This window comes from Manis pentadactyla, chromosome 1 (genome assembly GCF_030020395.1).
Source record: "Manis pentadactyla isolate mManPen7 chromosome 1, mManPen7.hap1, whole genome shotgun sequence".
In the NCBI taxonomy this organism is placed as follows: domain Eukaryota; kingdom Metazoa; phylum Chordata; class Mammalia; order Pholidota; family Manidae; genus Manis; species Manis pentadactyla.
In genome coordinates, this window is record NC_080019.1 from 103,146,044 (window position 1) to 103,172,403 (window position 26,360).

The 26,360-nt window shown below is 38.0% G+C and overlaps 1 protein-coding gene across 4 annotated transcripts in view; it reads right to left on the reverse strand.

Annotated features, from left to right (window-relative positions):
- The window catches only part of PLD1 (phospholipase D1), a 220,028-nt gene that overhangs the window by 102,112 nt on the left and 91,556 nt on the right, over window positions 1-26,360 (reverse strand). For all 4 annotated transcript variants that reach the window (XM_036930885.2, XM_036930886.2, XM_036930887.2 and 1 more), the window contains exons 7-12: window positions 20,110-20,168; window positions 18,754-18,846; window positions 11,362-11,514; window positions 8,297-8,446; window positions 7,513-7,596; window positions 1,671-1,752 (exon numbers count right to left, since the gene is read on the reverse strand). In XM_036930885.2, the coding sequence (XP_036786780.2) occupies window positions 1,671-1,752; window positions 7,513-7,596; window positions 8,297-8,446; window positions 11,362-11,514; window positions 18,754-18,846; window positions 20,110-20,168 (621 nt within the window). The remainder of the gene's footprint in view (window positions 1-1,670; window positions 1,753-7,512; window positions 7,597-8,296; window positions 8,447-11,361; window positions 11,515-18,753; window positions 18,847-20,109; window positions 20,169-26,360) is intronic.

Below are 26,360 nucleotides of genomic sequence, written 5' to 3' on the forward strand. Positions count from 1 at the left end.
TTACCCAGTGCTCTCCCTTCTGCTTTGAAATCTTGGCACTGTCTCTTGGTCAGTTGGCACTTGTCAACTTGGTACCCAGTTGACTCCTGTGCAGGTTTTAAGCTCCTTCAGGTCAAGAACTATGTCTTTTATTTATGTACATCCTCATATGATTAGCCAAGTGCCCTGCACATAGGAGGCACTGCACAAATACATACTGATTGGATCCTAAAATAGTAAAGTATTGGGAAAGTACTGTGAGGAAAGGAGTTCCTAGTATGATTGATGATTGGTAAGTAAGACTGGAACAGCTTACTAAAATGGAATCTTGAGAAAAAATGGGAATGGTGCCATTTCAGAGAGAAATATGGGGAAGGTTATAGCTCATTCAAAATAAAGAAAGAGGTTTGGCAATGCTAGGACTCAACCCAGGTCATGAGTCCTTCAGCAAGCCTCCATGGGCAGGGGTGGAATCCTCGTCACACACACGGCACCCTTAGTAATTAGGATAGTATCCGGCTTATATCCAGTAATTGTATGCTGAATTATCTAATGAATATGTAATGCTTTTCAGGACCAGAATTTCCAGTTTTGCAAATGAAATTCTGTTCAGAGAATGAATTAGACTAGCCATGAAAATGATGCTGTTTGGCAGAACATGTGTCTGAAATAAAGATTATCAACTTCTTTTTCCTTCAGTATTAGCAGTGAGGCCTGACTATATCTGCAGATATCTCTGGAAATCCTAAAGTAGAGGCACAGGAAAATGACATTAGAAAGAAAGGGGACAGGTGAGTGGAGAAAGGGGTAGGGTAATGTGAAGAATGGGAAAGAAGAAATGAGTGATGGTTGTGAGAAAAAGAAAAGTGCCCCCCCAGATACTTAGGATCTGCAAATTCTGCTAGAATGTTTAATGACAGAACAAAAAAAGATTAAGACAATTTCAAAGAATAGTAAAAAGGCTAGTACTCCCTAATTTGATATGATTAATAACAACTCCAGAGCTATTCTAATTTCACTTTATTTAACTTGGTTGAGGGCCAACTCTATAAAAGAATTCATTAGAAATATGAATGTTAGGTAGTTGTTGGTGAGCCTATACTGCTTCCATTATTTCCTCCTTATAACAAGAAAAGCACACTCAGTGCTCACCCAGAATCTATAAGGTCAACTGTACAGGAAATAGTTTCATATTATAACCATGAACTGTCCCCAAACAGGAACCAAAACAACACTAATTCTTAATATCCCTCCTATTTGATATTCTTCTATATCAGCTTGGCCCCATCTGACTAAACTCATTCTCCAGAGAATTATGTCTTTTGCTCAAATGACATAATACTGAATAAAATGAAATGCTATGTTTCCTTTAATCATTTATTATCCAATGATGAAATTTTGTTACAATTTTTTGCCTGTAAAATGAACTGTCCATAACTGATTTTAGAAAACAAAAATTAGAGTTGCTAATATATAATCCATGCTATGAATTAGGTTAAAATATTTATGCATTCAAAAGTAATAGGAAAAAAAATCAGAATCAAGTGAACTTGAAATGTAACTAGTCTAGTATCCTCACACTCTAAAGAAAAAAGTATGTATATATATGACAAGCTTTGAAAAAGAACAGGCATTTCAGAGGCAATAAACATTGAAAATATTATATCAGCATTTGTTTCCAAAGTACATACTGCTTTTCGTTTAAGAATGCAGTCCAACCTCCAGCGATTTCCTTCAACCACCGGGCGTTTCAGGAAGATTTCTGGACTCAACCTAAAATCCAAAACCAAGATTTCAAGATAACTAAAACAAAATATAAAGCTCTGGCTGTATCATAGGCAGCAAAGGCAATTTAGCCAAAATGCCATTCTCCTTCTCCTCCTTCACTGCACAGGTCCCCCAAAGTTCTGCTATGAGTCCGTGTACAACTTCTGATGGGAACACGAGCCTTTATCCATACAAAAATCAAACTAGATTTCTTTCTCTCTTAATTACGCATGCACATATATACACATATGCGCATCCTGCTGGACTGCCTGGCTGACAGCCAGTCTCCGCCTTCCAGTCCTTGTTGGCAGATCCTACTTGCCACTATTGAGGGTGAATATTCTATATTTTTGCCTCCCCAGACTCCTGGACTCAATCCTGGACAAGAAGACATGCGAGGAGGTACAGGGTAATGGGGAAACTTTTCTTCTCTAATGAAAGACAAACACATACAAGACAGGAAAAGGAGCTTTTAGGATAGGTCTTGGGTAACATGCTTGGACAGGTGCAGCCATATTGGGTTTCCAAGAGGAAGACCGGAGCTCTGGAATCATTAAACCACTCCACCAACCTTAGGATTGCCTAACTTTGGACCTCTAATTAAATGAAACATGTAAATCTTCATTGTGTAAGCCACCTTCCGTTGAGTATTCTGTTAGTTTAGGCTGAAAGTGCTCTAACTGATGAACATAAACGCTGATTTCCTATACCAAGGAGCAGTGTCCTTGGGAATCGCTTACTGAGCAGAGGAGGCACGTTAATTGATAGATGCATTTTTTTCAAAGGGAGAATGGACCCCTCAGCTCTTCTCTTTCATGGTGCCACAGGCAGCTAAGAGCACCAGCAGAGTCGCTTTTACCTTCAGGGCTGAGTTTTAAAGTCAGTGTTTGAGTTGAGTCTGTATGTGATGTAACTCCTGCGTAATGAGGAAAAACAAACACTAAAGAAAATTTCATCTACTGAAACTCTAGACCTGGAGGAGCAGGAGAAGACTGTGAAAGGATTAAAGCCTTATGAAATATCGGGCTGGAATATTGCCTTGCCAGGGAGTCCTCTAAGCATGTGCAAATAACAGGGTTTTAAGGAGCTAAAGAGATTAAAACAAATAATTTTATGCTCTATTTCATTCAGTTAAAGAAAAAAACCCCCAAAGTTAAAGTATCTAAAGGAAACACATACTGGGTAAAATAAATAAGAAAACAGACAAATGGAGGGGTGTGTGCAGTATCAATACTTGCAAATTTAATTTAGAGGAGGAAAATAACTCAAAGGTAATCTATGTCTAAGGAAACAAACAAAAAATGCAGCAACTGATAGGAAAAGATCTCAGGTGAATTAAAAAGAGGCAGGTCTGTTTTAAGTAGAAAAGCGCTTCACCATGCACACTGAGAGTTCACTGAAGGTGAGAGATACCCAACAGCACATGCATACTTGCCATTTTTACATGTACACATTAATTATGGACTCAGAGGGCTTCAGTTTGTGGGACACTTTTAATGCTATATTCTGCAATTAAGTCCTTATCATCCTTTATTTAATCTACAAGCACTGTGCACCCTGTATGTCGAACATTCTACTAGACACTTTGGAGGATGTTAAGATAGCTCTGAAGGAGTCCTCAATTGTGAGGATAATGTGTAGAAAGATAAAAGACTAGTGAAAATATTCATGAAGTGAGGTTTCCAGGGGCTTGGGACAGAAGGAAATGGGGACATCTTGGTCACAGCAGATAAAATTCAGTTATGTAAATAAACGAGTCCTAGAGATCCACTGTACAACACAGCACCTATGACAATACTATATTGTACTTAAAAACTTGCTAAGAGGGCATATCAAAATACAACTCCTTATACCCGAGGTTTTGTCTTTTATTTTTATTTTCGGTATCTCCTATAGCACCTATACATAGTCATGCACACATAGAAGGAACCAACAGGTGTTTGTTGAATAAAAATTAAGTGTTTTATTACCTTTATTATTAAAAGTAAATAAATTTTATTTAAAAAATTTCTTAAGAGGGTAGATCTTATGTTGAGAGTTCTTATCACAAAAAAATTAAAACAATAAGTGAAGAGGATAGGAGGAAGTGTCTGGAGGAGATGGTTATGTTTAAGGCATTGATTGTGGTGATGGTTTTATGGGTCTTTGCTTATCTCCAAACTCAGAGTTTTATACATTAAATATGTACAGCTTTCTGTATGGTAATCATATATCAATAAAGAGGTTTTTAAAAATGGCCATTAAAGAAACACATGGTTATTGAAAAATATATAATCTCAGATGGAGAAATAATTTTATATATGCTGTTATATTAAATATAGACAAGGATTGGGAGATTAAAAAAATAAAAATAATGATGTTAACATAATAAAAAAAAGAAAAAAGGAGACACAGTTATCAAGAAAAAAATGAATGAAAGAAAACCACTACAAGGTCTGCAGACATTAAAACAATATTAAACAGAAAATAAGAGACTATTATAAATAACTTTTTACAAGTAAATATGAGAATTTAGATAAATGGACAGCTTTCTTACAAGAAATAAGTTACCAAGACAGAAGCGAAATGAAACTGAAACTCCAACCTTATGTCTAATAAAAAACTGAATTTATAACTTAAAACTTTCCCACAAAGACAGCTATGGATTTTAACAACTTTACAGGTAAATTCTATAAAATATATAAAAGAAGAAATAATGTCAATCCAACACAAACTCTATCAGGAAACAGGAGAGGGGAATACTTACTCATTTAATGAGTCTAGCATTATTCTAACATTAAAACCAAAGAAAAACAATCCAAGAAAAGAAAAAAAATTAAGAACAATGTCTCTTCTGAGCAAAAATCCTTATCAAAATCCCACAATTTATAAAAGAATAATAGATCATGGCAAAGTGAGGTTATTCTAAGATGCAAGATTGGCTTAAAAGTTGAAAACCAATCAACAGAAAAAAAGAAAAAAATTATCATTTCAATAAATGCAGAAAAAGGTTTTGACAAAATTCAATACCCATCAATAATTAAAACTCTCAATGAATTATAAGTAAAAAAGAATTTCCTCAAAGTCATAAAAAAGATACAAAAAAATCTATCTTAGGTATAATAATAAAAGACTGAATGCTCTTTTCCTAAGACTGAGAACAAGGCAAAGATGTCCATTCTCATTGCTTCTACTCAACATTTTACTGATGATCCCAGCCAGTGCAATAAGGCAAAAAAATAAAATAAAACAGAAGGCACACAGCTTAGAAAGGAAAGTGTGAAACCGTTATTATTCACACATCACACAATAATCCATGGAGAAAATCCTAAGGCATCAACAAAAAAGCTACTAGCACTAATAAATGAATTAAGTAAGCTCACAGTACATAAGATCAATACAAAAAATCAATTCTATTTCTATATGCTGGTAGGGAACAACTGGAACATGAATTTTAAAAAATGCTATTTACAATCACATCAAAAACCATGAATTAGGCAAAAATTTAATAAATGTGGGAAAAATCTGTATGGCAGTCCCCCCTTATCCTCAAGGGATGTGTTCCAAGACCCCAGTGAATGCCTGAAACCACAGATAGTACTGAACTCTACATATGTTATGTTTTCTCCTATACAAACATACCTATGATAAAGTTTAACTTATAAATTAGATGCAGTAACAACAATATCTAATAATAAAACATAAGAATTATAACAATATACTGTAATAAAAGGTATCGAATATGGTGTCCCTCTCTCTCAAACTGTCTTATGGTGCAGTACCCAAATGTCACTGCAGAAAGTGTGTGGCAGAGCCGGGTAAATAAAGCCTCTTTCTAGAAGACTGCAAAAGGAAGCCACAAAGGAAGAGCTTATGGAGAGGAAGGAGCTCAGGAAAGCAAGCCTGTAAATTTGTTTATGAACTTCTAACTCACTCCCAAGCTGCCCTTGCATGGATTTGATCCTAAACATTATACCAAATAGTTTGAGAACTGAACTAGAAATACATCACTGCCAAGACCAGCCACTAGGTGGAGTATGTGGGGCACAACACACGGCAAAGGCTTTGAAAACAAAACTGACATTAAAACCACACCAAAGGAAAAAAAAAAAACCACACCAAAAGAAAGCTAGTTGGTACTCTGCCTGAATCCAACTAGGCTAACTTCCTGACAAAAGAAATATATCAGCATTTTCTATAATATTCAAATAAGATGCAGAGTCATAATATTCAAACCTCCAGCATACAATAAAAAATTACTTGACAAAGATTAAGAAAAATCTAAACTTGCAAGAAAAAAGACAATCAACAGATGTCAATGCCAGGATGACATAGATACTGGAATTATTTACTTTAATTCTTTGTCAGATATTTTAAAAGTGTTTCAACAAGGAAGGATAAACACTCTTAAAATGAATGGAAAGACAGAAAGGCCCTGCAAAGGAATAAAAGATACAAAGAGGAACCAAAGAGAAATTTCCAAACTGCAAAATAGTGTCCTTTCCTCTGTGCTCCCCCTATGACTTCTGCTCTGTTGATCCTCATCACTGAGTTTTCCCAATCCATTGACTTCCTGACTCCATATCATTCCAGGGTAAGGGCTGCTTTTCCTTCATTTTTACATGTGCATGGCCTAGTTCAGTGCCTGTCACAGAGAGTGCACTCACTCCATCATTCTGGAATGAATGAGTGAATAAATTAACAAATGAATGGGTAGCTGGTTACATGAATTATGAACAAAGGAACTAAGCACTTCTAGGTCCCAGGTTGTTTCTCATTTTACCCTATCTGCCTGTTTGCATACTAATTGTTTTAGAAATATATTAAACAGCTTTCATGTAAGTATATGCTGTCACTTGAATTAGGTTAGAAGCTTCTCAAGGACATGTGCATCCTCTAATAAAGAAGATCAGTTCACATTCCTAATTACTTCTCCCATCTCCCCAAAATCTAGAATTAGGAGGAAAGAAATGATGATGATATTTTCACAGCTCATGTAAAGGATAGCATTTGGAAGCAAACAGGTAGGGAAAAACAAGGGGAATTCCAAGCAACTAACTTCTTAGCAGAGAAACACACTTTAGATATTTTCATTTCCATTGCAGTCAATGTAGGCATCTGCAATGGGCTGTAACTGTCCATGTAGATGGGTAATTAGAGCTAAAGTCAAACTATAAAGCCTACTTTACCAACTCTGGGAGTAAAATTTCTCAAAAGCTAAATGAGTTTTAGATATGAGACTTACAGTGGCTTTAGTAAGCACCATAACTCCCATGGATCTTTTTAAAGGGAGTCAAAAAGTTGAAACCTGATGTATCTCCAAAAAAGCTGACAAGGCCTTGTCATTATGAAGGACTTAATAGTAATAGGCAAATGGAGCTATTCCAAATTCAGAGGGACAATTCAGAAGAAGTATATTCCCTGGAGCTGGTGACAGATACACCCAAATGAGGGAAAACACCCAAGAGAAATTATTTTCCATGACTTCTACAACTATATTTGCATTGCAACATAATCTCTACTAAAATGAATATTCGGGTGTCTGCTTCCAAATGGAAAGGCAAAAACAAAATTGTTTTCAAGGTAAATATTTTAAGAATATATGTGGATGCCAAGTTTTTTGAAAAGACCTTCCACTGGAGGCCATCACAGTTAAATCCTTGAAAGTTTGGCCAACCATCTGTGGGTACTGCTGGCTTTAACCATGTACAATCTGGAACAGCACAACACTGCTGTACAGTTCTAAACTAGAGACCTCCGAACAAAAGCCCAGGCACAAATACTAACCACCAATCTGTGATAAAAATCTCTTCTTTTGCCTCTTCCATTGCATCTGCCACATCCTCAAAATATCCTTTGGCATTAACATACCTGAAAGACAAGCATTTTCATTCATTTTTTTTTTTTACAAAAAAAAAAACAAAAAAGAAAAGAAAGAAAACATATCCTATGGCAAGCAAAAGATGGAAGCCACTGTCCAGAATCTCTACAAAACCACCCATTTACTTTGTGTAACTGTAAAATAAGGATTGGAAACATCACCTTCTGTCTGCTGTGCAGGAAGTGCAGTAAAGAGAAAGAAGTAAGCAACTTTGTTCTTCTCTGCTGAGAGAACACAATAATCGGCCTTACCATCACATGGGGGCCCACTGTGTGGCACTCCTACACAGTCCTTCTTCTGAGACTGAAAGTAGTTTGCAATCCATGGGTAGAAAAACATGCTAAGCATGATTTTATTTAAAAGAAATATCTAGCAAGTAAATTCTCTTTCTTAATTTATGGCTAATGGCTTAAATAAACTTTCCATTTGCATCATTAAGAGAATGTAAGAACTTAGATTTCAGACTCAAACCTCAAAATCTAAAGCTGAGACACCCTGTATAAAAAAAGCTTAAAAACAGAAATTGGAAAACTAATCTTTGTGAAGATGGTCCTACCAAAAAAAGGCCCTGAAGTATAATGCATAATATCTTTTCACAACTTTGAAAATTGATTTGAGGTTAATTTAGACCCACGATAACATCAAATGCTATGACTACCTTGAGAATCTTAGAGCAAAAAAAAATCTTACCATTTAGCTAAAATGTTCTCTTGGATAGCAGCATAAGACCCAAATCGATGATCTTTGAGAAAGTTGGGGCCGTGTTTCTGGATGAATTCTTCTATAGCCCCTCCCCACCACCGAGCATGTCTATAGCTGTTGCATTTTAAAATAAGTGTCCTTCAAAGAAAAGCAAAATGTGGAAAAGAGTAGTTACTCTTTGTCTGTCTCTTTAAACAAATTTGAGAATTAAACATGCCCCATTTTGTTTTGAAATGTAAAAATTTTCAAATACAACTTGAAAATTTTAGGCAAAAGCATCTTACTTATATCAAAAAAGCAGACTTCTAATCATCTCTGGCAGGATTTAAAAATATATGCAACATAGCAAAAATAAATTTTTGGTTGTTTATACTCATACATATATGTGTAAAGATACTTTATATTCATTCACTCATACAAATATGTGTAAAGATACTTCTAATACACCTAGAGCTGTGCTAGGCTGTGAGGAGGGTAATGAAAGGTGAGGTCTGATGTCTAAATATTAGAGAGTTGCTGGCTCCTGTGGAGGACATTTCTCCTTGTACGGTTTGGTATCCAGTCCCTCTTCTGGAAACATCATCCTGATTGTGCTTTAGAAGTGCAATCCCTTCCCTACTACCAAAGCCACCAAGTGTCATTTTCCAGCCCCCTGATTCCAGAGACTGGTTTGGGGATGACTACACGATCTAATTCCACCTACGAGTGAGAGTAAACCCACTGACTTGCTCTGGAACACCAGAAGAGACTCTTTCCCTTCCACTGGATTTGGTTTGAGCATGGGTGGCAGCCTTCTTGCTACCACGAGGTGCCCAGGCTAAAGGTGCTGCAGATACACAGGACCAGGGCTGAGAAAATCCGACTCAGTGACACAGTTTGAGCCTCGAAATCAGCCATGCCTAATGTGGCTGATTAATTCTGATGTAAGCCAGTTGCACTGGCCTTTTCTAATACTAATAACTAATCTATCCTAAATGGTTACAGATTTATAAATGCTGAAAAAAAAATTCAGAGTGGGCAATTACAAGAAGTTACTACATGCCAAGTGTCAGAATTGGTGACTACCACCAAGAGATGAAAATTCGTTACCCAAATTTGAAGTTCAGAGGAAAACAGGTGTCAGAGCCAGCCATCCCCCTGCCACTTGAGCAGAAGCCCACCCCCCACCCCAATATAAGAAGAGCACTGTGAGTGGTGAGGGAGGCAGTTTGATTTTGGGGGAAATGCAGTGATCCTGATGAGAAGCAGGGAAGGGGCTATATTGACAGACCCTAAAATAACTATTTACAAAGATTAGGGATGACTACACTGGACCCTCAGTGTCAGGCAGAGATCAATGCTTGGCTTTCGCTGGAAAGCCACTGATCCACAAGAGCAGTCAGTGCTGTGGCAGCGGGGCGCAGGTGAGGCAAGAGGTGGGGAGCTGACGGGGCAGCACTCTGTCAGGTGTGGCCCACGAGATGCACACTTCTGGGGCGGGAGTGAGGGGCACAGAAGGTGTCTGAGCTCAAGCCAGCAAGCTAGTACTACTCCAATTCAGTTAAATGTCTCTGAAAACCAGTGACAAGAACAAGATTTTGTGGAGCAGATAAGTGACAAGCAGAGGTGTCACTAGTGAATCAGAGTTAAGAAAAAAATTAAAAAGAGAAAAGGCAAAGGGGCAAGAAAAAAAATGGTGAAGAGAATTGCCTCCACAGAACCAGAAAGGCTGATTTAGGGAGAGGTTGCAAATAAAGGCAGAGAGATCAAAGGCCTTAGGTGTCAATGGAAGAATTTGGGCTTGTTTGATAAAGTGAGGAGGAGCACTTACACCAGGAAGGTAGCTGATGAGACCTGTATTTGGATGGGTTCATTTAGTAATGGTGCACCAGTAAGTGAGGAGAGGAAATGAGATAAGACAGCCAGTAATTAACTCTTGTAGGGACTAATGAGAACTGTGGCCTGATTTCCTGATTCTCTGGAAAACAGGAATACAGTATCAGGGGAAGGCTTAATGGCGGTACCAGCGCATTTCCAATGACTGATCCTGAACCTTCTTTAGTCAGAGATCAGGAAATTCAGCACATTTTTACTTATACACACATACACAGAAACACATACATTAGCCAAGGTGTATATATATAATACAATATTGTGTATATATATATAATATATATAATATAATATGTATATTCACATATATTATATATATATATTCATAGGCAGGATGAACATTTTAGAGACAAATGAATATATATAAAGACACACATATATTATATAACTACAATCTTCCAGAAAGAGACATATTTATCAACACACACACACATACACATACATACACACACACAAAATTACAGTAAATCAGAGAAGATCAGGAATTTCAGCACATTTTTACATATACACACATACACACAAACATGTATACATTAGTCAGGGTGTATATATATATATATATTATATTCTGTATAAATTCATATCTATATCTATATCTATATATTCATAGGCAGGATGAACTTTTTAGAGACAAATGTATATATAGACACACATATATTGTATAACTACAATCTTCCAGAAAGAAACGTATTTATGAACACACAAACACACAGATAAAAATCTATCATAAATGTACATCTGAGTATCCTTTTATGATATTTTTCTTAAAATTTGGGTATAAACAGAATTTTTGTAAGTCAAATCACTTTTTTTGTATTTTGCTAATTAAAGGATATCACTTTATAAAGTAAAATTTTACTTATTAAAATGTCAACTATCACTCCTTAATTTATCTGTTTGGTAAACTGAATTATTGAGTAGTCAGTTTTGCTAAAATGATATTACATTTTGCTATTTTGGTGTACATCCACACATGGGATTGTTTATTCTGAATGTTGCACACAGGATACTCTATTCTTAAGAATACATAAAAAGAAAAGTAGGTTTATTACTTTTGATTAAAGATGAGCTCTAAATAACATTTTTCTAACATTTATTTATTTTGCCTCCTTCTTCACTTAAGGTTAGGAGAAATACTTGGTTTTAAAGAGAAATCTTTTAAAAATATTTGAAATTTCTACCTTGAAAGATTATCAATTCGGAGCCCATATTTTGTCTCTGTGTCCTTCTTCCCCACCTTAATTCTGAATTCTTTATCCACCAGCAGGACGAAGGCAATGGCACCACTGTCTGGTTTCATATACAGTAAAAAGGAATCTTTCACTATCAACCACCTGTAAAAAGGTAATAAGGATTTTTTAAAGTTAGGTGGAATTACTGAAACAGAAAGAACAAATTACTTTGGCAAGTCTGAAGCAAATACTCTAGCAAACTGTAGACACAGTTTTATTTTTTACATGGGGGATTTACTTATTTTAAACCACTGTAAAACAGAAAAACAATAAGAAATCTTTCTATTGTGTGTTTCTAAGTATTGGTACCATGCAATTCAAAACAATTCACTAGCGGTTTAAACACAAACGGCAAAGCCTGGAAGACTGCTTGATATCAGCAGGTAGTGCTTGCAGGATGTACAGCAGGAGCCCCAGCTGTTGGAAGAATGGAAATGGGCTGGTGTTTGCTAAAATAAACTATGTTAGAAGAGGCAAATAAGTCTCTCAGTAAGTAAAATCCAGTAAGCATCAATACCCCACATATTCTGTTACTCATTTCAAGTTATTTGTGGTTTTAAGGATTATTACTAAATAATGCTTAGGACATGATCTCTCAAAAGTATATGTGCATTCAATTCAATATGTATTTAAGAGCTTCATAATGGAAAAGTACAGTGATAAGCTGAGAATTAGGATAGAGGTAGAAACAGCACAAAGATAAGTCAGACATGTTCCTAAGGGAGCTTACTAGTTTAGTGGGGCACAAACAGGACCTTATAGAAGGCAACTGAACAAGTAAAGAACTAATGTAATATTGCATGCTAACTGTACTTCAATTAATAGTAATAAGAAAATGTAAAAGATAGAACAGTGCAGCACAGAGAAGGCAAATAGTGACTCTGGCATCTTGCTACGCTGGTGGACAGTGACTGCAATGGAGGATGGTGGGGGAACTTGATGTTATGGGTGAAGGTAGTAACCACATTGTACTTCAATTAATAGTAATAAGAAAATGTAAAAGATAGAACAGTGCAGCACAGAGAAGGCAAATAGTGACTCTGGCATCTTGCTACGCTGGTGGACAGTGACTGCAATGGAGGATGGTGGGGGAACTTGATGTTATGGGTGAAGGTAGTAACCACATTGTTTTTCATGTGAAACCTTCATAAGAGTGTATATCAATAATACCTTAATTAAAAAAATTAAAATATAGAAATTAAATGAAAATTCTGATTCAGTAGATCTGGGCCAAGGCTGAGATTCTGCATTTCTAACAAGCTCACAGGTGATGACTCTACTAGGACTACATCTGAGTGGAAAGGATGTACATAATAGGAACAACACTGCAAGCGGGAGGAGTGAGGGAGAAAGGATGGGACCCATTTAAAGTAAATACACATGGCAACTGTGTCATGATGCATACAACATAATATATTCATATTTCCTGCAATTCTGAAGTGATGAATGAGCTGATAAATAATGGAAAAATGGGTATATTATATCAAATATTAGACAAAGTAAAGAACATTATGGAAAAGGTATGGCCAGAACACCCAGACATAAATTAAGCAATACTGTAAATGTAACATGACAAGTCAGCATTTAAAAGAAGTCTATAATAAATCTTTACTGAAATTGCTAACCACATTATGTTTTAGTGGCTTCATAATTTGGGATTTAATGTAGCCAAATCTACATATATTTCCACATAGTTCCATATCATTCATTTGTTTTTTAATATATAGGCTGTCTTCTTCCTAATAAAAGGGGCTGGGATGGATTTAGGATAACTTGCAGTAAAGACGTACTTGTGATATGCTTAATAGAAGGAAAAACATCAAGTTTACAGACAGAAAAAGAGAGCAAATACCCAACCACATAGTCACAGCAATGGCACACCAGTGCAGGCCTGAGCTTCCTGGCTTTTCTTAGTGAATGAGTAATTTGAAGAAATAAAGAGGTCTCCCTACAAAAAAAAAAACTAAATTTCAAAGGAAGTTTCTCATTTGGGACCTTAAAGAAGGCAACTGAACAATAAAATGGATAACATTCTCAATAATTCTCAGCAAATGCCAAAATTACACATTTTATAAGGTTCTCAGAACACTGCTCACTATAAATGCCAAGGCCATGACATCAGATGGTATCTCAGTGATCTGCAGGGGCTGAGTTATGAGTGCGAACTTGTAGCTGCCTATTGATAAAACTCAGTTAAGCCAGCTGTTAAAGTTCCTGCTTTAGCTACAGTCCCTTCTTCCGGCTTGACTTCTGATGCAAGCTAGAGAGCAGAGGGCGTGGTACAGGCCCAGAGCACTGACTGGCTATGTTGCTTCCTGGTAAGAAACCACAGGCTTTGCAAACCACAGGTGGTAAGTTTGCCCATCTGAGAAGGTCAAACAGCCGACTTGTGAACATGTCTGCCTGGGAGTCAAGGACAAATAAATGGCATCAGAGCCAACTCTGGCCAGAACTCCAAACCAGAGACAGTAGTGTGGGATGACCATGGGATGCCCCTATCTGGGTGTACTGTCTTGCATCACTGGCATTACAAAACAAATCTCAGAAATCTTTCCTGCTCCTGAGAACCCAGGCTCAACACATAACACCAGGGCCAACAGCTATAAAACATGCCCTCAGGAAGAGACCACAAGGTACCATTGCACAGATGTGCCCTGTACAAATCTCTAATTTGCACAGAGGCTCTGCATGGGCTATCAACAGCCTTGTTCAGCAATGGAAATAAGACTGCTGAGTGAGTGTACTCCAGGGCCAGAGCACTGCTCACCTCTGGGGCTGCTTGCTATTCATGTGGTGTCCTGTAGGAATGGGCCCTCCTCTGCCCCTCAAAGGTGTGGCAGCCTGGAAACATGGGATTGTTTAGTAGTGACAGCTGGATTTTAAAGCTGAACACAAAAGGAAATAATTTTCTATTTTGACAATGAGGAGTTCTTCTTTTTAATAGTCATTAAATAACAGGATAAATTGACTTCCAGGCCTCTATTGAAAGCTCTTCTTAATTATGCCATTCATTTAAGCTCTCTTTATTTCTTCCCTTTCTGTTTTTGTGGATTGATTTTTTTCTCTTTAACAGGAGAATTAAATTAAGAAAGGAACCCTTCAACCAGCCTTCTAGGAGTGGGCCCCATCTGCACAGGGATTGAACGCCCACCTGAAAGTGAGCCTCCTTGGGCTCCAGTTTCAGCTCTGCCACCTGGTTTTGTGAACTTGGGTAACTAAACCCCAGGTCTAGCTCCATAAAATGAAGACAGCAGAAATGGCCAGCTCGCATGTGTTTGTACTTGCTGTGGCATTCAAGCAGCCAGCCATCACCTTCACACCTTATCTACTGTTTGCGTCCACTGCGTTGGTCTGGCTGTTCCTCAGACTTGCCAAGCTTGTTCTTCTTGGGGCTTCTACATTTGCTATTCCTCCACATGGAATGTTTCTTCCAGCTCCTGCCATGGATGGCCCCTTTCCGTCAATCAACTCTGCTTAAATTTTCCTCCACAAGGAAGCCTTCCCGGGCAACTCAGTCCGAAACAGCGGTCCCCACCTCAGAGCCCTACTCCAGCATGCTTACCTTCCTCATTGCATTTATCATGATCTGGAATTATTTTACTGGTCTGCTTGTTTATTGTCTGTCTCCTCCACTAGAAAGTAATATCCATGAGAGCAGGAAATGTGGATGTCCTGCCCACTGGTCTCTGCCTAGGGCCTGGAATAATCTTTTGGCAGCTCAGAGCAAGTCTTCAGGCACTAAAACCTGCTGGCCCATATAAGGGTTGCACAAAGAGGTTCCAGAGAGTAAATGAAAGCATTTAGACATTGTCACTGTCTAAAAATCTTAATTCTTGGTATGGCTTATAATTCAGTAGAGTAAATGCTAAATTTATTTCTTAAAATCTGTATCTCTTTCTTTTAAGACATTGTTCGAGATAAGATACTTAACATCTAGTCCATTACCAGGTACAGAGAGGTTGCTGAATAGATGTGCTGTTTAAGCAGATATTTTAAGTCAGGGGAAGAAATGTTTGCTGTATTTGTCCTTTTTCCATTTTTTCTTTTTACTCATCCCTGAGAAAGGTCATTATGAGTCTTGTTGAAAGTTTAGTTGCCCGTTTGCTTTATCTGCATTTGTTAATAGAGAATAAATAAGAAAGTGATCAGAATGTTTTTTTTTAATTAAAAATTTTTTAAAATTTTGGTATCAATCTACAATTACATGAGCAACATTATGGTTACTAGACTCCAGTCAGAATGCTTTTTATACATACAAAGATAACAAAGAGAGGGTTAGGAATATGTCACCCTTAATAGTACCTTCTGCTGAGACACCAAGAGCTTTCTACTACTGTGGGAAACTTTCTAAACTAATTCTGTCAGTTATATATTTTTATTTGTTTTTTTTTTTCACCTCACAAATATAACTCAGAAAAATACTTATTAATATGGAACCAAGGCTTCAATCTTCATGGAAATATTTACACAATTTAAAATGATGCACATTTTATTCCAGGGAGGATCATATCTTTTTAGACTGCCCTGACTGAGTGCTGATGTAACCCAAAGTTTAAAGAGTACAGAAGGTATATTTCTTTTATACAACAAAGTCTTCCCCCCATGTTTTCTGGCTGCCCCTTCTCAAGGAGGTTATAACTCAAACATCAGTTCTTTGCCTGCTGGAGTTAAAGCCACTCCCTTTTCTTCCCATGTCCCTCAGCATCCCACTGCCTTCTTTTTCCATTGATCACCACCTGCACTGATACCATTTATGTTGCTGGTCAACTTTTCTATCATCCCACATCTAATGGGGCTCTGTGAGAGCAGAGACTTTATCTTGCTCCCCATTTTCACAGCAGCTAGAACAAAATCTGGCAAACATTTGACACTCAAGAAATGACTAACCAGTCCAGACCAATGCTTCCATTTCTTGAGTGGATATCTTTGGTTGGGTTGCCCCAGAAGTCAACTCTGAAACAAGGATGTGATAGTTTATAGAGAGGATTATTAGGGAGCTTATTGGGAGCAGTGGTGGGGAAGGACAGGAAGGTAGAGCAAGAAGGGAGCCACAAGGATGTCTGCATGTATTTTATTGAGGGCAGGTGGGCTGCAAACCTGTCATCTGCTGGGGAACCCTGGGAGATGGGAGACAAGCAGAACTTGCTGCAGAATCCCCCTACAGCTCTTGGCTGAGGGCTACTCCTGGGGGCTATAAATGTGTCTAGCCTGCTCTGCACACAGGCAGGCAGCTTAGGCAGCCCAGAGCAAGATGGCAGTCAGAGACTCGCCAGGGGCTTGCAGTCTGAAATCTTACATTTGGCATGTGGCAGCTAGCTTACACAAAGGTGAAGACTGAGGAGAGGTGCCAGGAGGAATCTGTGTGAGGTTTCCCAGTGGGCTGGGAGGACAGGCCTCCCAGACAGGCATGGTGCAGGGCAGGCAGCAGGGGTGGGGACAGGCTGGCTTATACTCCTTCCAGCCTTTGGTCTAAGTAATCCCCAGGAGTGGGGGAGGAGAGAATAGGGGGAAGATATCAAGTGGGAGTCTCTGAATTCCCTGTGATGTTACTTATACCCCAAGTTTATGGGGACATTTATATGTTACAGCAGTTTATTTGAAAACAGTATCTTCTAGTTTTATTATTTTCCTTTTTATTCTAGGTTTTTTTATAACACTGAAATTTTCCATTTCTCTAGTCTTATCTCTCGGTGTTTTCTTTGTAATTTCTTCTATCCTTTCAATATCCAGAAAATAAGAGCCCAACTTAATGTTGGTAGTATATTGTTTGCTGGTAGTATATCTTAAATATGTTTAAAAGGTAGAGCCCAGGTTAGAGCTTATATATTTTTAATACACACATAGATTAGTTTCATATTTATTTACACATGAATTCATGTATCTTTTTCAAGGCTGGGGAATGTAGATTTCTTAATATTTTTTAAAAATTCCCAATAAATTATTATACAAATAGCTACTGTGTGTTATGTTCAAAAGATTGTGATAAATGCTTTGAGGACACAAATAAGAATCAGATGAGAATATTGCACCACAAGGAGTCTTTAGTTTGGTATAAAATTCTCTGTATCAGTTACTATAATGCACATACTCACAAATATATAAAATTATCACCTCTGAAGTCTGATCAATTTTTCTTATTTTTTTAAAAGTTTTTTTAAATGTCCAGTTTAGGGTTTTTAGTATATTTGCAAAATTGTGCATCATCCCCACTAATATCTAGTTCCAGAATATTTTTACCACTCAAAAAGAAACTGTATACCCATTAGCAGTTAACTTTTAATCCTCTTCCTCCATCCCCTGGAAATCACTAATCTACCCTATCTCTACAGATTTGTTGATTCTGGAAATTTCATATGAATGGAATCATATAATATATGGCATTGTAGGTCTGGCTTTTTTCACTTAGCATAATGTTTTCAAGGTTCATTCATGACACAGCAAGTATCATTCTTCATTCCTTTTTTTTCACTAAATTTCTCAAAATTTTGTTCAGATTAATTCATATATCATAAAACTCACCATTTAAAAGCATATAATTCAGTGGTTTTTAATATAATCACAAAGTTGCACAATTAGATATTTTTATCAACCCAGAACAAAATCCCATACCTATTAGTTGTCTTTGCACCTTTTAATGGCCAAATAATATTCCATCACATGTATATACTACATTTGTTTAACCATTCATCAGTTGACAAACATTTGAGTTGTTTACATTTTTTTGGCTATTCTGAATAATGCTGCTATGAAAATTCATGTACAGGTTTTGATATAGACATATTCTTCAAATCTTGTGGGTAAATACCTAGGAGTGGAATTGCTGGGGCATATGGTAACTCTGTGTTTAACAATTTGAGGAACTGTCACACTATTTCCAGAGCGGCTGCACCATTCTGGATCTGTTAGATCCACTCCAGGACTTCCACCAGCAAAGTATGAGGGTTCCAATTTCTCTACATCCTTGTTAACACCTATTATGGTCCATCTATTTTATTACAGTCATCCAATGGGTGTGAAGTTGTATCTCATGGTTTTGATTTACATTAGTGGTTTGAGCATATTTACTTGTGCTTATTAGTTATTAATATGATTTTAGTTTGACCAATTTTTGAGTCCTGTGGCCTCAAAGTATATAATATAATTTGCACACTCTGCCTGCAAGTCTAGGCTTGAGTTAGAATGTTTACATGAATGCTACAACTTAGAACTTAAAATAATTTAAAATATGCTCTGCCATGACTTTCAAAGGATTTATAATTGATTTATAATTGAAACAAGTATGTGAAAATTCCCCAAATATCCAGCTTATTAAAACAAATACACAACACTCCTAAGTCCTACCTTTTTGACCAGCGGTAGCAGGCTCTTCCCTGGCCACAGCAATTCAAGCCTGGAATTCTGTGTCCCCCGGATCTTTTCATTATCATACCTTCTCTGAAAGAGACATCAAATTAACCCATTATCTTCAAATTTCCAACTCACACTTAGCTGATACAATTTATCAATTGGGACTAAATAAACTTTCATTCTGACAGTCCTTTCCTTCCTGCTCTTACCTCCTTGCCACGCAAATAGCTTATCACCGTATTTCTGGTTAGATACTCAAGCAGCTAATATTTTAAAGCACCTGGTCAGATGTATGCCTGTTGGTATTTTGGACAGTGTAACTCTGTTAGATCCACTCCAGGACTTTGAGCATCCTGCCTCCTGGCTCACATCCTCAGTGTTCCCTCCAGTCATTGTGCCAGCCTGGGAAAGATCCCACATGTTGCCAAATGCCTGCACGGGGACAGTTCAGCTGCCACTGAGACCATTGGAGGTGCTCACCCACAATTCTAGGGTTTTTCTGCATCCCTTCATTTAGTTCTAGAACCAAGTTATGCTAAAGAAAGAGCAAAGCTACTTACTTATTTTGAAAAGAAAAATATCTTGATTTTCAAAGATGCGAAAGGAAAGAACAATACAGCTAAAAGAAGAAAACTTCTGAAACAACTACTAACAATATTCTTTGTTTAAAAAGTTAAGCTCTTTATAACATCAGGATCTCATTATGTGAAGGAAAATAATCGTTTAGTAAATTCCAATCTCACTGTATAACATATATTTTACACAGAATTATTTTTAGCCCTGAAAATGAGTGATAAACAACTTTATAAGTGATTAAAGAAGAGATCTTGTATATCTGATATTTTTTAATTGAGATACAATTTAAACATATAACATCATATTAGTTTCATATTAACAACACATAGATTTGGTATTTGTATATGTTGAGAAATTATCACCACACTAAGTCTAGTTAACATTCACCACCACATGTGGTTACAAATTCTTTCTCCTTGTGATGAGATCTTTTGAGATTCTCTTAGCAACTTCCAAATATGCAATATATTTGATTTTTAAAGCATTGTCCTATACATCGTATTTGCTACTGCTATTAAACATTCCTATTGTTGGATTAGAGGAAATCTGTGCTATCAGCACCTAAGAAAGAGGGTGGAGCAGATGCTACCCTTGTTTAATACAGGAAGATATTTTGTTTTGTTTAAATAGATCCCCTCAGTTGCTCTATGTTGGGGAGGCAAGAAGCTCACACTAAAGCAAGGTGAGCTACCTCACCATGGCATGCCAATAAATCAAATGTTAATGCTTATCAACTTTCACACTTCCCTTTGAAGGTTCAACACTGGAACTTACATGCCCTTTGGTCCCAAATCATGGATGAAAGACAGCTGGCTTATATCAAGGAATTCTGTCTGGAAAGAGATCCAAAATCCATACTTTAGAAATCAGAAAAAGAAATTTATGCATTAAAAAAAACATGTACTGCTACATGTAAACATGCCTGGGGTACTCGACAGACTGCACACAGATCAATAACAATGGTATTACCTTGAAAGAATACAGATTAGGAATATATACATAACTAAAACACAACCAAGAAAGTGATGTGTGCTCTAAGATGTAGAGACAAAATGCTCAAGATCATGAAGAGTTCCTCTGTGTTTTTTGTTTTTTTTTGGTATCATTAATCTACAATTACATGAAGGACATTATGTTTACTAGGCTCCCCCCTTCACCAAGTCCCCCCCACATCCCCATTCACAGTCACTGTCCATCAACATAGTAAGATGCTGTAAAATCACTACTTGTCACCAAGTTCACAGTCACTGTCCTTCAACATAGTAAGATGCTGTAAAATCACTACTTGTCTTCTCTGTGTTGCACAGCCCTCCCCATGCCCCCTCAACACTATACATGCTAATCGTAATGCCCCCTTTCTTTTCTTCCCGCCCTTATCCCTCCCTTCCCACCCATCCTCCCCAGTCTCTTTCCCTTTGGTAACTATTAGTCCATTCTTGGGTTCTGTGCTTCTGCTGCTGTTTTGTTCCTTCAGTTTTCTTTTGTTCTTATACTCCACATATGAGTGAAATCATTTGGTACTTGTCTTTCTCTGCCTGGCTTATTTCACTGAGCATAATACCCTCTAGCTCCATCCATGTTGTTGCAAATGATAGGATTTGTTTTTTTCTTATGGCTGAGTAATATTCCATTGTGTATATGTACCACATCTTCTTTATCCATTCATCTACTGATGGACATTTAGGTTGCTTCCATATCTTGGCTATTGTAAATAGTGCTGCGATAAACATAGGGGTGCATCTGTCTTTTTCAAACTGGAGTGCTGCATTCTTAGGGTAAATTCCTAGAAGTGGAATTCCTGGGTCAAATGGTGTTTCTATTTTGAGCATTTTTAGGAACCTCCATACTGCTTTCCATAATGGTTGAACTAATTTACATTCCCACCAGCAGTGGTAGGAGGGTTCCCCTTTCTCCACAACCTTGCCAACATTTGTTGTTGCTTTTCTTTTGGATGGTAGCCATCCTTACTGGTGTGAGATGATATCTCATTGTGGTTTTAATTTGCATTTCTCTGATGACAAGCGATGTGGAGCATCTTTTCATGTGTCTGTTGGCCATCTGAATTTCTTCTTTAGAGAACTGTCTATTCAGCTCCTCTGCCCATTTTTTAATTGGATTATTTGCTTTTTGTAGTTCTTCTGTGTTTTTTATTGTTGTTGGGGAAGGGGGATTATGTGGCATGGCATAAACATAAATTTAAAAAAACGATTGTTTGAAGAAAGTGATGTTGCTGTTCGTTTCTGGAAGGTGGACTAGATACGGCATGTGGAAGCAGGAAAAGGGAGAAACAGCACAGGGAAGGTGTCAGGTCAGTGGATGTAGAGTTGGGCTAGCATGAGTAAGATGAGAGAAATGGAATATCAAATCGCAAAGTAGGTTGAGGTGTATTTGAATTTTAAATACTTCCTCAAATTTTAATAGTTTAAAACTCAAAGTAGGCTTAGGGAGGTCTTTGAATATCAGGAATAACCAGGGTATTCTAACACTATATAATACAATAAAATAAATCAATTACATGTAATTGTAAAATAAAAATAATTCTATTTTCAGTAAGTAGAAAGGAAGAGAGGGGGCGGAAGATGGCGGCGTGAGTAGAGCAGCGGAAATCTCCTCCCAAAACAACATATATCTATGAAAATATAACAAAGACAACCCTTCCTAGAATAAAGACCAGAGGACACAGGACAATATCCAGACCACATCCACACCTGAGAGAACCCAGCGCCTCGCGAAGGGGGTAAGATACAAGCCCCGGCCCCGCGGGAGCCGAGCGCCCCTCCCCCCAGCTCCCGGCGGGAGAAGAGCAGGCAGAGCGGGAGGGAGACGGAGCCCAGGGCTGCCGAACACCCAGCCCCAGCCATCCGGGCCAGAGTGCAGGGCCCTCGATACTGGGAAAACAGGGCAGCAAGAACAGTGAGCAGGCACTGGAGGCTGGGCGACAGAGGACATAAGAAAAGCGCGCGACCATTTTTTTTTTTTGCTTTTTTGCTGCTTTGTTTTGGCGAGCGCTTTTTGGAAGTCTTAAAGGGACAGGGACCCCAATATTAGGGAAACAGGGCAGAAAGACCGGTGAGCAGAGGCCTGAGGCTGGCACCGGAGAATAAAGAAAAACGAACGACCACCTTTTTTTTTTTATTAAAAATTTTTTTTTTTTTTTAATTAAAAAAAAATTTTTTTTCTTGTTTTTTTTGTGGTCGTTGTTTTGTTTTGGCGGGTGCTTTTTGGAAGTCTTAAAGGGGCAGGGCGGGCCACTTAATCCAGAGGTAGGGAATCCGGGATCTCTGGGCACCCTAACCCCTGGGCTGCAGGGAGCAGGGAGGCCCCTTACGGAGATAAATAGCCTCCCAGCAGCTCCTGCTCCAACGCGACTCCACCATTTTGGAGTAGCTGCCCGAGCCAGGCCACGCCCACAGCAACAGCGGAGATTAACTCCATAGCAGCCGGGCAGGAAGCAGAAGCCCTGTCTGCGCGCAGCTGCGCAGCACAAGCCACTAGAGGCCGCTGTTCTCCCAGGAGAGGAGGGCCACAAACCAACAAGAAAGGAAGTCCTTCCAGCCGTCACTCGTCCCAGTTCTGCAGACTATTCCTATCACCATGAAAAGGCAAAGCTACAGGCAGACAAAGATCACAGAGACAACACCAGAGAAGGAGACAGACCTAACCAGTCTTCCTGACAAAGAATTCAAAATAAGAATCATAAACATGCTGACAGAGATGCAGAGAAATACGCAAGAAAAATGGGATGAAGTCCGGAAAGAGATCACAGATGCCAGAAAGGAGATCGCAGAAATGAAACAAACTCTGGAAGGGTTTATAAGCAGAATGGATAGAATGCAAGAGGCCATTGATGGAATTGAAATCAGAGAACAGGAACGCATGGAAGCTGACATAGAGAGAGACAAAAGGATCTCCAGGAATGAAACAATATTAAGAGAACTGTGTGACCAATCTAAAAGGAGCAATATCCGTATTATAGGGGTCCCAGAAGAAGAAGAGAGAGGCAAAGAGATGGAAAGTATCTTAGAAGAAATAATTGCTGAAAACTTCCCCACACTGGGGGAGGAAGTAATCAAACAGACCACGGAAATACACAGAACCCCCAACAGAAAGGATCCAAGAAGGGCAACACCAAGACACATAATAATTAAAATGGCAAAGATCAAGGACAAGGAAAGAGTGTTAAAGGCAGCTAGAGAGAAAAAGGTCACCTATAAAGGGAAACCCATCAGGCTAACGTCAGATTTCTCAACAGAAACCCTACAGGCCAGAAGAGAATGGCATGATATATTTAATACAATGAAACAGAAGGGCCTTGAACCAAGGATACTGTATCCAGCACGACTATCATTCAAATATGACGGTGGGATTAAACAATTCCCAGACAAACAAAAGCTGAGGGAATTTGCTTTCCACAAACCACCTCTACAGAGCATCTTACAGGGACTGCTCTAGATGGGAGCACTCCTAGAAAGAGCACAGCACAAAACACCCAACATATGAAGAATCGAGGAGGAGGAACAAGAAGGGAGAGAAGAAAAGAATCTCCAGACAGTGTATATAACAGCTCAATAAGCGAGCTAAGTTAGGCAGTAAGATACTAAAGAGGCTAACCTTCAACCTTTGGTAACCACGAATTTAAAGCCTGCAATGGCAATAAGTACATATCTTTCAATAGTCACCCTAAATGTTAATGGGTTGAATGCACCAATCAAAAGACACAGAGTAACAGAATGGATAAAAAAGCAAGACCCATCTATATGCTGCTTACAAGAAACTCACCTCAAACCCAAAGACATGTACAGACTAAAAGTCAAGGGATGGAAAAACATATTTCAAGCAAACAACAGTGAGAAGAAAGCAGGGGTTGCAGTACTAATATCAGACAAAATAGACTTCAAAACAAAGAAAGTAACAAGAGATAAAGAAGGACACTACATAATGATAAAGGGCTCAGTCAAACAAGAGGATATAACCATTCTAAATATATATGCACCCAACACAGGAGCACCAGCATATGTGAAACAAATACTAACAGAACTAAAGGGGGATATAGACTGCAATGCATTCATTCTAGGAGACTTCAACACACCACTCACCCCAAAGGATAGATCCACTGGGCAGAAAATAAGTAAGGACACGGAAGCACTGAATAACACAGTAGAGCAGATGGACCTAATAGACATCTATAGAACTCTACATCCAAAAGCAGCGGGATATACATTCTTCTCAAGTGCACATGGAACATTCTCCAGAATAGACCACATACTAGGCCACAAAAAGAGCCTCAGAAAATTCCAAAAGATTGAAATCCTACCAACCAACTTTTCAGACCACAAAGGCATAAAACTAGAAATAAACTGTACAAAGAAAGCAAAGAGGCTCACAAACACATGGAGGCTTAACAACATGCTCCTAAATAATCAATGGATCAATGACCAAATCAAAATGGAGATCCAGCAATATATGGAAACAAATGACAACAACAAAACTAAGCCCCAACTTCTGTGGGACACAGCAAAAGCAGTCTTAAGAGGAAAGTATATAGCAATCCAAGCATATTTAAAAAAGGAAGAGCAATCCCAAATGAATGGTCTAATGTCACAATTATCGAAATTGGAAAAAGAAGAACAGATGAGGCCTAAGGTCAGCAGAAGGAGGGACATAAAAAAGATCAGAGAAGAAATAAATAAAATTGAGAAGAATAAAACAATAGCAAAAATCAATGAAACCAAGAGCTGGTTCTTCGAGAAAATAAACAAAATAGATAAGCCTCTAGCCAGACTTATTAAGAAGAAAAGAGAGTCAACACAAATCAACAGTATCAGAAACGAGAAAAGAAAAATCACGACGGACCCCACGGAAATGCAAAGAATTATTGGAGAATACTATGAAAACCTATATGCTAACAAGCTGGGAAACCTAGGAGAAATGGACAACTTCCTAGAAAAATATAACCTTCCAAGATTGACCCAGGAAGAAACAGAAAATCTAAACAGACCAATTACCAGCAACGAAATTGAAGAGGTAATCAAAAAACTACCAAAGAACAAAACCCCCGGGCCAGATGGATTTACCTCGGAATTTTATCAGACATACAGGGAAGACATAATACCCATTCTCCTTAAAGTTTTCCAAAAAATAGAGGAGGAGGGGATACTCCCAAACTCATTCTATGAAGCTAACATCACCCTAATACCAAAACCAGGCAAAGACCCCACCAAAAAAGAAAACTACAGACCAATATCCCTGATGAACGTAGATGCAAAAATACTCAACAAAATATTAGCAAACCGAATTCAAAAATACATCAAAAGGATCATACACCATGACCAAGTGGGATTCATTCCAGGGATGCAAGGATGGTACAACATTCGAAAGTCCATCAACATCATCCACCACATCAACAAAAAGAAAGACAAAAACCACATGATCATCTCCATAGATGCTGAAAAAGCATTTGACAAAGTTCAACATCCATTCATGTTAAAAACTCTCAGCAAAATGGGAATAGAGGGCAAGTACCTCAACATAATAAAGGCCATCTATGATAAACCCACAGCCAACATTATATTGAACAGCGAGAAGCTGAAAGCATTTCCTCTGAGATCGGGAACTAGACAGGGATGCCCACTCTCTCCACTGTTATTTAACATAGTACTGGAGGTCCTAGCCACGGCAATCAGACAAAATAAAGAAATACAAGGAATCCAGATTGGTAAAGAAGAAGTTAAACTGTCACTATTTGCAGATGACATGATACTGTACATAAAAAACCCTAAAGACTCCACCCCAAAACTACTAGAACTGATATCGGAATACAGCAAAGTTGCAGGATACAAAATCAACACACAGAAATCTGTGGCTTTCCTATATACTAACAATGAACCAACAGAGAGAGAAATCAGGAAAACAACTCCATTCACAATTGCATCAAAAAAAATAAAATACCTAGGAATAAACCTAACCAAAGAAGTGAAAGACTTATACTCTGAAAACTACAAGTCACTCTTAAGAGAAATTAAAGG